The sequence below is a fragment of the Podarcis melisellensis genome (genome assembly GCF_964234715.1).
Source record: "Podarcis melisellensis genome assembly, chromosome: 12".
Lineage (NCBI taxonomy): Eukaryota > Metazoa > Chordata > Lepidosauria > Squamata > Lacertidae > Podarcis > Podarcis melisellensis.
In genome coordinates, this window is record NC_138544.1 from 49,392,413 (window position 1) to 49,406,875 (window position 14,463).

Consider the following 14,463-nt stretch of genomic DNA (forward strand, 5'->3'; position numbering starts at 1 on the left):
GAGCCAGTGGTTCACATACCTCTGGTGTAACAAAACAAAGAAGGGACCATGCTCTAGGCCAGGCATGGCCAAACGTGGCCCTCCAGCTGTTTTGGGACTACAACTCCCATCATCCCTAGCTAACAGGACTAGTGGTCAGGGATGATGGGAACTGTAGTCCCAAAACAGCTGGAGGGCTGAGTTTGGTCATGCCTGCTCTAGGCATCCTAACCCAATACTTATTGCAGATGTGTTTCATTTTTAAATGTCTTAATTATTGGGGGGGGGGCTATTTTTAAAAAACCTCAATGAATTGAACAAATACTGAGCTAGTGAACAGGGCATTTTGTGGAACAATGTACTCTTAAGGTGTTCCCTTATATGAAGTAGAACCTGTATATTCAAAGTTAAATATCAGTCTCAATATATTTTAATTGGGCTGAACCTGTGTGACAAATGCTCAACCACTTTTATGGGAATGCTCTCATTAAAAACAAGAGCTCCCTTACCCAATTTTAGCCTTTAATATGAAATTTATATTAGAAGTCTAATCCTTCTAGAAAGGGGTTCATAATGCAATCACCAACAGAGCAGCCAGTTATCAAGCACCATTGCATACAATATTAGCAGGATTTAGCAGGATTTCCAGCAGCCAGGATTTCCAGCTACTGTGCAAAGCAGATTCTGTAGAAACCTACCAAAATCACAGATCTCTGCACCTCATTTAGCTGCTTTTATTGTTGCACATCACCTTTCCTTCCCTCTTAATGTTAAAATTGACACTAACTTACATTAAATCTACGTTTAAAAGTCCTTGCTAGCATCACTATTCTGAGCACTGCTTTTGCAAGGAAGAACTTTGATTTCTGTTCTTTGCCATTTTTTACCAGTTGCCAAGGTCAGAAATCCTGCCTTGGCTCATAAGCTGAACACTCTTCACTAGCTGACAGCAAGCCACTGAAGGCCAATAAAGCCGCCAGTTCCCTTTAAATGACCCAATGCAAAGAATGCCAGCAAGCAAGATCTCCCAGTGGTAGAGCTGGAAAGGTTTCAGTACCTGAGACAGCTCCCCAAGAGAAGCACTTTTCAGAATGATTGGAGACAGGAAGAAAAACACAGGATTTCCACATTGCTGTCACTTAGCACTTGAACACTTAAACAGCTCTTTAAAAAATAAAATGACTTCATTCTAACCCTGCCAGATTAATACATGTTGCAACTCTAAATAGCTCCCACTTTATCTAAACTTCTTATAAGCTTATATGTTGGAGTGTTCTATTTTCAAAAGCCTGGCTCTACACTTTCTATACCCCTCTACCCACAATTTGAATGTTAATGCAACATATTCTGAAGACATGTAGGTCTGCTTTTGTCTCCCAGATCCCAGAATTTGTTAACTTTGGGGAAGAGCTGAAACAGCGACTAGGGTAAAACCAGACAGAAGCAGCTAACCGTCTAGTATACAGTTGTTATATCTGTGACTATAGGAGTAAAGGAGGGTGCATATTCTCATTAATAAATAAGAATAAGAATAATAAAATTTTATTCATACCCAGCCCTCCCCAGTAGGGCCAGACTCAGTGCGGCTAACACCAAATATAAATTACAATAAAATGTAATAGAAACAACAACAACAAACAAACAAACAGTTAATGAAAATATGGCTTAAAATACAGCTTAAAATTAATTCCCACCATATTGTTTTTAAGCCTTCAGGGAAATTGTGTTTCATGCTCTGATTCCTTTTCTTTCTACAGTTCAGTAGACTATGAGGAAATGGAAGGAATGGACCAGGTGAGAGGTGTGTGTGTGCCTGCTCAACAGGTCTTACTCACTAGTAAATGTGTTCAAAATCTCAGCCTTAATGAAGCAACTTGGGAGGATAAGTAGTGTCAACAAAAATGTCATGCACACGATAAATCGACTATTTGTGCTACAGTTTTTGATTATCAGAGACAGCTCCAGACATCTGTCATATTCAGAACTGGAGCTGGGGCGGAAAAAACATAAGCTCCAAGCAAAGTATTACACACAGAGAAAGAAATAGAGAGAAACAGTCAGTGGAGGGATATACCTTTCCTTTCTTTCCTTTTAAAAAGTCATTTCTTTGCTTTATCATGCCGCCATCTAGTGGTTAAAGCCTGAGATAGGATGGACAGCCGTCAGACAAACACAAAAACATTTCCATCGTTTTGTTTCAAAAGGATAACCCCTAGGATTCCGGGTTAATTAAATTTAGATCTTTCTTTGCCCTCCACTAAATATTACAGTGATACTAAATAGGATTTAGTTTTAGGATCCTTTTTTTAAGGTAGTGGAAGTTAACTCCCCTTTTCCATCTACTGGTTGTTAGGAAACAGAGCCTCCTCCTCTGTGGACTCTTTCCATGAATTTTGTGCTTATCTCCTTGCTGGGAGGAGGGGAAAAGAGAAGCCCATCCCTCGCGCTACCTCCCACAAAACACGTTCTCGATCAGGAAATAAACAGGCACAAAAGAAAATCCTACGACTTTCCTTGGCAATCTCTCTCTCCACGGGGATCTTAAGTGAGTGAAGCCGAAAGGAATTGTTTTTCTCCTGCTCCCACCAAGTTCCAGGCAATCACCAGTTTGTGATAATTACTAGTGACTTCTATAATTAAAGGCTGAGCACAGCTGCAGCTCTAATGGAAACTTCAGATGAAACAATGCTGAGAAATACGTATTCTTCGCGGATGGAGCGAAACAACCTCAGACGCGAAGAGCCATTATGGCGCGCCGCCGCCCACCCCCGAAAAAAACTTTTAAGTTACACATTTATTTAACATGCACAAAGACACACACACTACCACGGAGCTGCATCTGAATAGGAAACCTAATAATAAGGGCATCACTACAGGCTAACGGTGGCGATGGTACACAACCTGTCTAATTCTCTTCTTCCAAATGAATCCAAGAGGATTTTAACTCCCCCCTCCCCGTTCGCGCCATCATCAACCCCAAGCAGCCAAGCAAGTACCCTGGATGAGTCACTCGTTACTAAGGCAATATGCAAATACAAACTCTTTGAAATCTCTGCTCCCATCAGCAGGAAAGAGGGGATGGTGGGGCGGAGGGTGGAGAGAGAGAGAGAGAGAGAGAGAGAGAGAGAGAGAGAGAGAGAGAGAGAGAGGGAGGAAGAGGAAGGGAAACGTGTTTGCTCCAATTTACACTTCAGCACCTCCTTGGAGCTTAATATAGCCTTCCAGTTGCCTGCTTTGTTTCTTGGCAGTTTTAAAGCAGCAAAGGGCGGAGGAAGAGAAGCTGGAGGCTTCGACAAGGGGCGAGAAAAAGTTATCACCGGAAGAACTGAAGAATTTCCTAACAACCTACAAGAGTCAGGGCAGTTTGGTAGGAAACAGCCCGAGCCGCCTGCATTTTGACTCTGTGCTGCTGCTGAGTTCAGTGGGACTGCCTCTCCCCCGCCCCCGGAAGTTTATGGCCAATTCAGATCAATGGGGGGATGTGTCTCCACCATATCTTCACTCTCGAAAGGGAGAGCGGAATTCCCTTTCTGAAGTGCACAACGTAATTAAAACCCACAGGGTTTCTTATTTCTTTAGACATAAGAAGCGGAAGAGTGGTGGCTGGCAGCAGAAAGTAGGTTCAGAAGAAGGGGAAAGATCTCTCTCTCTCTCTCTCTCTCTCTCTCTCTCACACACACACACACACACACACACACACACGTGTCCATCGAGGCAACTAAGGACTCCCCTCCTAAAGACCCACGAGCTCCCGCGCTACTTGTGGCAGGTGCTGGAACGCGCCCCCCGCGCACGGCCACTCGGGCGGCCCCAGAGGCTGCGCGCACATCACCTCCGTGGCTAGAATCCCATATGGAGGGGATGAGCCAAAACAAAACACCCGGTTGGGGGGGGGGAGCAGGCATCACAACGCGACCCAGACAAAAGGAAAATAGGACACCATTCCAAAAAAGGAAAAGGATGGGGAGCAGCAGCAGCAGCAGCAACCCCGAACCCGCATCCACCGAGCGTCACCCAACCCAGGTAGGCAGGGGCTGGCTTACATCTTCTTCCTCGCAGTCACTCCTCCTCGCTTGGTATTGGAAGCGGGGTCGGGGGTTGTCTTGTTGCAATGGACGCGACGCTTTTCCTTCTCCGCCGGCTGCGTTGGCCGCGGCCGCCGCGGAACTGTCCTCTTCGGCGCATTGGGGACCCAGCAGGTGACTCGCCTCGGGAGTCACCGGGAAGGATCTGGAGGTGTTGATCTTCCCGCCGAATCTCTGGTACAAGGAAGCCATTCAGTCAATCCAGGACGGAGAGGGGGAGGTATTCTCTCACTCCCTCTCTTTAATTAATTACTATTATTACTATCCATACATATAAGGAGAGGCTCTTTGTAACCGGCAGATTTGGAGCCTGCGCCGCCTCGCTCTCTTTTCCCCTAGCCTCGGATCGCCTTCTACCACGTCGAGTCAAGCCCTCCTCAATAACAGATCAGTGGAGCTGGCGAGGCGCGCGCTCCCTCCCTCGCGCTCCCTCTTCCTTCAACAGCATTAGGAGAAAACCCAGGCGGGGTGGGTGGGTGGGGGGTGAGAGAAGAGTTGATGGAATAACCCAAAACACACATATACACACGCCGGGAGGAACGCTATACAATCCGGAAGAGATCCTGCTTTCACACCCCCTCCTCTAAAAGGGAGAGAGAGAGAAGGGGAAAAAGATGTCCCCAGATGGCGGAGCCGGAGCGGAATTAGACGGGGATGTGGAGGGAAAGGGGGCTTGGCTGGCTCGCCCGGAGGCGACGGAGCAGCCGCCTGCGAGGTCTCATGCCGGCCGCGTCCGAGAGGCGAAAGTGGCGGCGGGTGGGGAGGGGGGGCGAGGGTGTTGTGCGCGCGATCAGGGGCCGGGCGGGGGGCGATGGAAACACCAGGAGGGGAGAGACCTCCTTGCGAGCACGCTGGAGAAGGAAGAGGAATCCGAGGCGCGCACCAAGGAGGGAGGAGATTGCTGCTGCTGCTGCTTTCTCTGTAAGGCTTTCCTGGGGAGCGGGGCTTGAGTCTCTTCCCCTTGGAGAACTTGAAAAGGGAACCAGAAGCAAGGGGGTAAGGTGGGGGAGTCGCTGGCCAAGCAGGGCTTGAAGGGAGTGGGTCGGGGGGCTTAAAAGGCGACACAGAGGAGGGGAGGCAGAGCCACAACCCAACGCCCGCAGCTTCGTTTCGGTGTCTAATGCCTGTCTTTTGATCTCTGGCAAGAGGGAATTAACCGGGTCCCTTCCCTCCAAGACGCGGAACCGGTCCTTGGGGCATCAGGGATTTTCCAGAGCGGCTTTCCTCCTCATCCTCTCTTGTCCCCCAATTTGTCTCTCCCCCCCCCCACCGCTTCCTCCTCCCCACAACTCGCTTGTTTAATCAACCAAAGTGTCTCGTACTATTTCGCTCTTAATTCATTTTGCTGCATTAAAACGTGCTTCAGCGCCCCTCTGTGGAAACATAAGCAAACTGTTTCTCCAGGAGTAATCCTCTGGAATAAACAAAATGCGAGACGGAGGAACCTCCAGCCCAGAGCCCGCCGTTGGGGATACTGGGACCCGCGAGGGTGCTGGCAGCAGCGGCGGGTAAAACAGATTAAGAGGCTCTGCCCTCTTTTCCTGCGCGGCTGCAGTTTAGCCGCTGAGGAGAGAGACTCTGGCTTTGGGCAGCAGCAAGCAGGGCACCCAGTACTTAAGGGATGGTCTCTCGGGGCTAATGAAGCCGGGGACGCGCAGGGCACTGGGGGCGCGACTGGTCCTGCGATGGGCAGCTAACGAGGTTACTTGGAGAGAAAAAGGGCGCCCACTCCCTGGCCTTCCCCCGGTCTGGCTGCTGGGTTTCCATAGCAACAGATGCTTATGATCTTTATTTTATTGTTTGAAGAGTCAGGAGTCACGGAGAGAAGGAAAACAGCCCGAGATATCAGTTACACACACGAGCTTCGACCTTCATTCTGCTTGGCGCCTCCTGCACACGTTGTTGTTTGTAAGGAACGTGAAAATTAAGTTCGCAAGTTGGCCCCTTGGATGCGAACGTCTTTCCTGTTTACAGAATGCGCAAGTGTGTGATTCTCTCTCATGCTCTCTCTCACACAGAGAGACACTAGAAAATTATCGTAATAAAATCTGACCGATAGAATAAAAAATGGTCTCTCCCCCCCCCCCACTTGAACTTTGTCTCCCTTTGCAAATAAAAAGAACGCCCGGTTCTATGGTTCTGTGATATCAGTTGTTGTAAGCCTCTTACATTTTATTTGCCCGTCACTGCAAAATTCCTTCCTCAAAACAAGCTGCTTAATGACGGAGCGTTTTCCCTCTTTGCACCCCAACGACCCCCCCTCCCCGCAAACTGCTGGTTTTGCTGCACCCTTCAAAGCTGGTGATGGAAGCCATAACATTTAGATGAAAACGGAGTACCAGCCCCTCAGGAGGGGGCCCTGCAGTCCTGACTTTCTGAAGTTGAAAGAAAGGAACGATCGTTTTGATCTTCAGAGCTCAGGTCTTGACATTTAATTAAAAGAAAGCTAGAAAGTCAACTTGTGACTCTCCGAAGTATTAAGTCAGGCATCCCATCACAAGGTGCACAGACTGTCACCTAAATATAAACCACTGCAAGTTTCCACAGTCCACTGGCCCATGAGATTGATTCATGGCTGTGCCTTGAACACACTACACACTGGTGAGGAATTCTTGTCATACCCTTCTTTTTTTTTTTTTTTAAAAAAAAGCATTTTGGCTGAAGAGGGCCAGTGAATAAAATATTGTTGCGTTTTTGTGTAGAAGCACAGGGCTCACACCCTGCTTTAACCCTGAAGTTTCTTTAAAAAGGCACTCGATCCCAGAAAAACAATTTCCCAACTATAAATGGAGGGACAATACTGCAGCAGCAATGGGAAAGCACTGTTCATGGGGTCACCTATGAATGCAAGTCAGCCCTACACTGAAAAAACACTTGACTTAAAGGCCATATTAAGTCAATAATCTGAGAATTAAAGCTTGCAGCTCTCCTTATTTTACCCGCAACTCTAATTAGCCTCTACATGTGCCTTTGAACGCAACCATCTTTTCAGTAAAACAAACGAAGTGGAAGGCAGAGCCATGGCTACAACTGCAGTCTTCCTTATTTTCTCCTGCACCTAAATCCAAGAGGTTCTTTCTTATTCTACAGTTCTATGCCTCATTCCACACTGTGCTGAAAATGCAAGGCTCATCTGGAGCTGGAAGCCTCTTAATCATTTAATTAGAGAAGGGGACTTGCCATGGTAATTCAGACCAATGGCCCATCTACCTCAGATTTCCTTCCCCAGACAGTGCCAAGGACTGAATTGTTTGATGCAGCCAGAGGCAATTATAGAATTATAACCCTTGGCTGTCACTCATTTTCTGCTTCCAAGAGTCAGAGGTGGAAGGCAATGTCTTAAAGGGGGCAGATTTTCAGAGCTAAAATCTCACTCTTAACGGTGGAGCCTTTCATTTCCCAAGTAACTCGCGTGCTGCTGTGCACACACAGTTCTAGCCAGCTAGATCTACTCCCAACTGAATGACAAATGGGAACTTTTGCAAGCAACTCCACCACGCCACCCCTTGCAAAAAAAACACCCAACAATATTTCTCTAGGTGAGCAAGATTACAGGAGGGGAGTCCATAGACTCTCCCTAGTGCATAGCATGGCTTATTTGCTGAGGTCATCTGTCAGTACTTGATGTGCAGGTACAGTGGTACCTCAGGTTAAGTACTTAATTCGTTCTGGAGGTCCGTACTTAACCTGAAACTGTTCTTAACCTGAAGCACCACTTTAGCTAATGGGGCCTCCTGCTGCCGCCGTGCCACCGGAGCACGATTTCTGTTCTCATCCTGAAGCAAAGTGCTTAACCTGAAGCACTATTTCTGGGTTAGCAGAGTCTGCAACCTGAAGCGTATGTAACCTGAAGCATATGTAACCCGAGGTACCACTGTATCTCCCTGCACAGTAACAGATGCCTCTGGTTGTGCATAGTATGGTCTGAGTTGCATAGGATAACTTATGGCAGCGTGTTGTAGTGGTCAGAGTATCAGACTAGCACTTGGGAAACCAGGGTTCAGATCCCCACCCAGCCACGAGCCTCACTGGATGACCTGGGGTCAGTTGCTGCCTCTCAGCTTAAGCTACATCACGCGGTAGCTGCGGGGATTAAATGAGGAAGGGGAAGCACCTCACCTCGAGCTCCTTGGCAAAAAGCTGGGATTAAAAAGTCAAATAAATAAAGGGATATGGATGGTCCTGGCTTTGTGGGTTGAAAAAGGACTTGAAATGACCTCTGGCACTTTCTATGCCAAAACTTGCTATTTTCACCCAAAAGGGACAGGGCCAATCATACTTCCCTGAGGGAGGCATTTCAAAGTCATGGTGGCATCAGAGCAAAGGCCATTTCCTTTATATAAACACAGCAAACTTCCTCTAGGAAATAACATGCAAAGAAAGGTGTCAGCCAATAAGCTTAAGGCAGGGCAAGGTGGACTCATTTGAGAAGATGTGCTGCTTCACTGCCCTTATTGCCACACGGTAGGTGCAATGATGCTCTCCTATCAGTGCTCAGTTGGCCTTGGATCAAGATCTACAACACCAGTGCTCTAGCCATCTTATCTATTTCATTGCCCATAGCTCTCTAGAATAGAAGTGGAGAGTGCACTCAGGAGCAATCGTGTCACCAACCCTCCACATTAGCCATTCCATAACAAGATGAGATCCTTCACAGAATCATCTGCTTTGTCCCCAGAGCACTCAGGAATCTCCCAGGATCCACAAATCTCCAGCGGTGGACCATCTTAATCAGTTCCTCACCCTCGCAGAGGGTACAAATGCTGTAAGTTCAAACTCCACAAGCATCTTCTTATGAAGTTCTTTATTTTAAGCACAATAAAGGCTGGATCAGAATTAATAACATTTGGGGATTTTCAGCTGCATAAAAGCAAACATTCTGGTATATGTACTAGTTTCTTCCATTTGTTTCCTGCAGGGCTGGGCCAAGATATTTTGGTCTGTGACATGCAAAATCTACATTTTAGAAAGGTCATAGTTAATGCAGTGCACAATCCAAAGATGATTTTCATCCAAGATCCTGATTGTGGTCAGAAAGAATTGCACACGAGCTTCTTCTCCTTCTCCCAACTTCTCCTTGCATTTTACCCCATAAATGTCTGTCTCTCACTCTGTCTTCCCCAATGGTCCCCCAATCCATCATCTACTTAATGGTCCCTCCTTCTTTGGATTCCTTTTGTAAAAGTAATTTACAGTGCAATTCTATGCATATTTATTCTGAAATGAGTTCCAATATGCTCAAAACAGGCTTACACACTAACACAATGGTAAAAGTAAATGTAAAGGTATAGGGACCCCTGACCATTAAGTCCAGTCATGGCTGACTCTGGGGTTGCGGCGCTCATCTCGCTTTATTGGCCGAGGGAGCCGGGTCATGTGGCCAGCATGACTAAGCCACTCTGGCGAACCAGAGAAGCGCACAGAAACACCGTTTACCTTCCCGCCGGAGCGGTACCTATTTATCTACTTGCACTTTGATGTGCTTTCGAACTACTAGGTTGGCAGGAGCAGGGACCGAGCAACAGGAGCTCACCCCGCCATGGGGATTCGAACCGCCGACCTTCTGATCGGCAAGTCCTGGGTTCTGTGAATTAACCCATAGCCCCACCCGCGTCCCCTAAATAATGCAATGGTAATTTGCACCAATTTCTCCCATTGCACCTTATTTAAATTGTTCTTTTCTTATTTCCCATTCCTTATTAGAGACTAACAAGTGTGTTTATGATTTCAGCCTTAAAGCCTGGGCTGCCATCTAACTGACATGGGAGCAGGGCTGTAGCTAGGGGATGGCGAAGTGGGTCACCACCAGGGGCACAGATGAGGGGGGGGCGCAAAATCAACTATAAATATTTATAGGTTGAAGGAGTGTGAAGGCACAAGATCACCAAGCTGCATGGGAACAGGGGAGTGATACATCCCAACCCTATAGACTGCCTGCAAAATTAAATGCAAACCCACCCCTCACGTTTTGAACAAGGCTTGCCAAAAATAACAGATAGGAAAATAAAACTCACCAGAATTCCCTCTCCAATTTCCATGATTATTTTACACAGTGACTAACTACAAGCATAGAAAACAGAATAGAAAGCTTTGTGTGTTCTCTTTCTGGGCAATTTATGCCTCTATCTAATTCTGAACTTGGCAATGAGGTGTCGCCTTGTTTATTGCATAAAAATTAATATCAGAGGGAACAGATTGAATTCATCTAGCTAAGCAGCTGGATGGATCCAAATGTGCTTCCTGTTTTCATCGTTCTGATTTAGTAAAGAGCTTTCTTCCCCCCCCCCCCCGTTTTTTTGCAGGGGAAACACATGTACTAAATTCACAATCTAATAAAACTAATATGCCTCAGTATTGATGGCATAACTCTATCATACACAAAATTGGGGCAACAAGATACTCACAAGCTGCTCCAAATTGCCCCTTTAAATACTAGCAAGCCTTTCTAGCCATCAGGAAAACTATTTAAAAGCCTTCGCCTTTCATCCATTAGCCCATTTGTCAATACTACTAAGTCCTGCTGAACGTGGTGCCATTGGTGCAGTAGAGTCAAAACCATTTGACTAAGTGTGTGGAGGCTGTCAGTTACTTTTCAGAATTGTTTCTGAAACAAACCATCCTGTTGGGCTAAAAAACACACTAATGGAAGGCCCAATGTCCTAAGGTAGCCGAGAGTAAGTCATTTCCCACCCACTCAGCCCTGCTATGTGGAAATGGGATATGGCAGAATCAAGAGTATAGATCACAGGATAACTGGTAGGGAAGATGGATCACTCACTCCAATCAGTTGCCCAAAGGCTGCATTTCTTTTCTTTGTCTCTGCCTCTTTCTCTCCTGGCACCTATCATTCCTGCTTTTGAAGGGTTCACTACTGATGTGTGCTTTCCCCCCCTATATAGGAACATCTTTAAAACTTCAGTTAGCATAGACTACCAACACCTGCAAATCCCAGCAAGCTAGGATAACAGAATACTGCAGAAGTTCCTTGTTAGGATGCCTCAGACTTTGACTAGGGACTTTAAGATCTGAAGCTGGAACCTAGCCTTCTAAGCTACCCTAATGCATACCCTCTGGGTCTACAGTCTTCAGCACAGCAGGGCATTGGGTATAAGTGTGCAACAATGGATGCTGTGTTTGGCAGGCAGTATGGTAGAGTGGAAAGGTTTAGCTCATAAGAGCCTGATAGTTTGTTTCCAACGCATCCACAAAGAAAAAACTTCTGCCATCTTCACACACTAACTGCTGACTGTGAGACCTTGTTAGAAAACGTGTACTCTGCATTCACTTCCAGATACCCCCAGCATGTGGCTGATATGATTCAGCTCAATACAGATTGGATGCATGGAATAGCCAAAGGATGGTCTTCAACCTACTGTTGTGGAAATCTAACCACAATACAACTTTTGTTTCACGTCTGAGGCTCCTCTTTATTCCAAGTAGAGTTGTACCTTGGATCTCGAACGCCTTGGCTCCTGAACAAATCGGCTCCTGAACAAATGAAACCCTGAGTGTTCTGGTTTTTGAACGATTTTTGGAAGCCAAATGTCTCACAGGGCTTTTGCAGCTTCCGATTGGTTGCAGGAGCTTCCTGAAGTCAATCAGAAGCCAGGCTTTGGTTTTCAAACGTTTTGGAAGTCGAACAGACTTCCAGAACGGATTCTGTTCGACTTCAAAGGTACAACTGTACCTGGGAGAGGCCTCAAACATGAGAGTCCTCTGAACACATTACAAAGTGCATAATATTTATATAGCAATTGTCAGACAAAGCTCAGAGACTAACTTCCTCGAACGTATTGGAATACTACAGAAAAGTTCAAAGCAATATTGGAACACGTTGCTGAAATAGTTGTTTACCCTTTAGATTCAGCTTGTGTAGCAGTTATCTTGCTTTTCTGGCCATCTGAGATTACACATGTTAGAACATTTTTGCACAACTTTGTTCTTTGTGGCCAAAGCAGTACATGAATCATCAAATGTCACCCTCGCCCTTATCCCATGTCACCTTCACTTTTATTGTTGCTCACAGCAAAGTTCATTATCCTTAATCCTGTAGCCAAACTTCATTGATTGATCTAACACTGCAAAACCCTCAATGTCTTTTTTAAAAAAAATGTACAGTAGCTTTCCCCAACCTGATGCCCTCAAGGTATTGTTGAACTACAACTCTAAACATCACTGACCATACAGCTGGTGGAAGCTGTAATCCACCAGCTTGGGAAGAGATGTTATATGCCTTAGACACTGCCTCCCCACTTATGTTCTGAAAACAATGTCTCAAAACTGCCAAGAACACTTCCTTAATTATTCTTTCTATGTTAAATCCATACAGTGCAGACAGGAATTCTTAATAAGTGCCCCGAGAAGTCTGAGTTTGAGCGTTTTCTGGAAGTGATCTAAGGACCATTTCAATGCAGTGGTATATCCAGGACCATGGATTTTGCACTGTAATTTAAACTGGACTCTCAACTTCTGGGAAGAAGTTTCTTTTCTTTTCTTTTTTTAGAGACAGAGAGAACTTGAGACATCTAATGAGAGAATATCAAAATACCTGAAAATGTCAGGTAATGTGGATAAAAAGCTCTTCCTAAACTTTGAATTTATAATTCTGGTGGCTATGCAAAGATATACTCGCTGTCATAGCAGTGATTTACAAAAAGAAGTGTCTTCAGTTGAGGATGTCAGGACCAAATGTCCATACCTTGGCATTCTGGGAGGGTGGCAGAAAAGCTAGCCCTTCATAGTAGCAAACATCAGTTGGCCCTCACAACACAGCTTGTTAAGCATCAGTACTACTATAGCGAAGAGAAACCAGGGAGGGAGAAGTAACCAAAGCCTACACAAACATATTCTCCATCACACTGCTTTCATTCATAAAATGATTTAACCCTCCCAGCACATTGCATCTACCCTGTTGTTCACATAATTGGAGTGATAAATGGGGAAATGAGCCTCATTCTACTTTTGCAAGATGTTTATGGTTATAGACCAGCAGAGTGATTCTACTCTGGGTGTTGGGCAGAAAAGTAGACAGTGATGTTTATTATACATTGATTAATTCATACTAAAAGAATATGTCCTTCAGAATGTAGTCTAGAATTTATGTATCACTGACTACAAATTTTCTGTCCTTAAGGCACAGCAGAAAACATTAGGTGGATCATGGCAGGTATGGAGGGAACGGAAGTACTTCATACACACATATTTGCTGTTTATGAAGTAGAACATGAGGTCTTTTTAAGAAAACCAGAATTACAGTTTTGTATAAGTAAAGGGAGTAAACCAGTTAAGGCTTCCGTCTTTCTATCATTTGCTTTGGGTACCCTTGAAGTCTGTTACCTAAACAACTTCTGAATTATTTTCTTTTGAACTCACCACGGCATCACAACATGGTGCAGCACTGCTGAAGTTTGATGGAACAGCTAACTGAAAAGAACAAAAATTGCAGATCTGTTTCACTAAAGGCACAGTTACAGCTCTGTGCTATTCTCCCCTCTTGCCTTGTCCCACTTAAAACTCATCCACAAGGGAACCTAAATTCCACAAGAAGAAATAGCTGAATTCTGCAACACACAAATTATGCAAATTAACCAAGTCTGCTTACTCTATTCTGTTTTTGCTAGTTATCCAGAGGGTGAAGATATTCAGGGCACCCCACCCATCAGGCCAATATAAAGTCTAATCCAGTCACCTGTTTGGGTTTCTGAGATCCTGCCCATACACAGGCAAACCTATCTTCAGACTCATTAGGGTCAGATAACTTGCTTTTTAAAAAAGAAGAAACACCTTTCTAGCTTGACTTCTCATAGGGACAGGTACTATAGGCAGTATCACATTTCATCCTTGCACAGAAGTGGTGGGATGCATAGTCTCCTGCATTGCACCTGCAGCGAAATCCTATGCATAATTATTCAAGGAGTCCAGCTAGGGATGTCTGTAATGCTGAACAGCTGTTGCCAGTCATCATAGACAGTGCACAGCTAGATGGACCAACGGACCAACTCACAGCTGTCCATGGAGGCGCAGGTCAATTCTGCGTCCAGGGCAGCTGTTTATCAGCTCCATCTGGTACACAGGCTGAGACCCTATCTGCCCACGGGCTGTCTCGCCAGAGTGGTGCATGCTCTAGTTATCTCTCCCTTGGACTACTGCAATGCGCTCTACGTGGGGCTACCTTTGAAGGTGACTCGGAAACTACAACTAATCCAGAATGCGGCAGCTAGACTGGTGGCTGGGAACAGCTGCCGAGACCACATAACACCAGTCCTGAAAGACCTACATTGGCTTCCAGTACGTTTCTAAGCACAATTCAAAGTGTTGGTGCTGACCATTAAAGCCCTAAATGGCCTCGGCCCAGTATACCTGAAGGAGTGTCTCCACCTCCATCATTCTGCCTGGACAC

General features: G+C 45.7%; 1 protein-coding gene and 1 long non-coding RNA gene across 6 annotated transcripts in view; one reads left to right on the plus strand and one right to left on the minus strand.

Moving 5' to 3' along the window:
* The window catches only part of DPP6 (dipeptidyl peptidase like 6), a 492,205-nt gene that overhangs the window by 344,962 nt on the left and 132,780 nt on the right, over positions 1-14,463 (minus strand). For 2 of the 5 annotated variants that reach the window (XR_014173295.1, XM_081931638.1), the window contains exon 1: positions 4,023-4,504. The exons of the other annotated variants lie outside the window; for them this stretch is intronic. Coding sequence is in view for 1 of the 2 variants with exons in the window: in XM_081931638.1 (XP_081787764.1) it covers positions 4,023-4,256 (234 nt within the window). In the remaining variant the exon portion in view is untranslated. Of the gene's footprint in view, positions 1-4,022; positions 4,505-14,463 lie in introns of those variants that run through there. 5 annotated transcript variants of the gene reach the window in all.
* LOC309353446 lies at positions 3,784-6,198 on the plus strand. The gene is made up of 2 exons (XR_014161860.1): positions 3,784-4,002; positions 5,871-6,198. It is a non-coding gene; the product is annotated as an uncharacterized lncRNA (long non-coding RNA).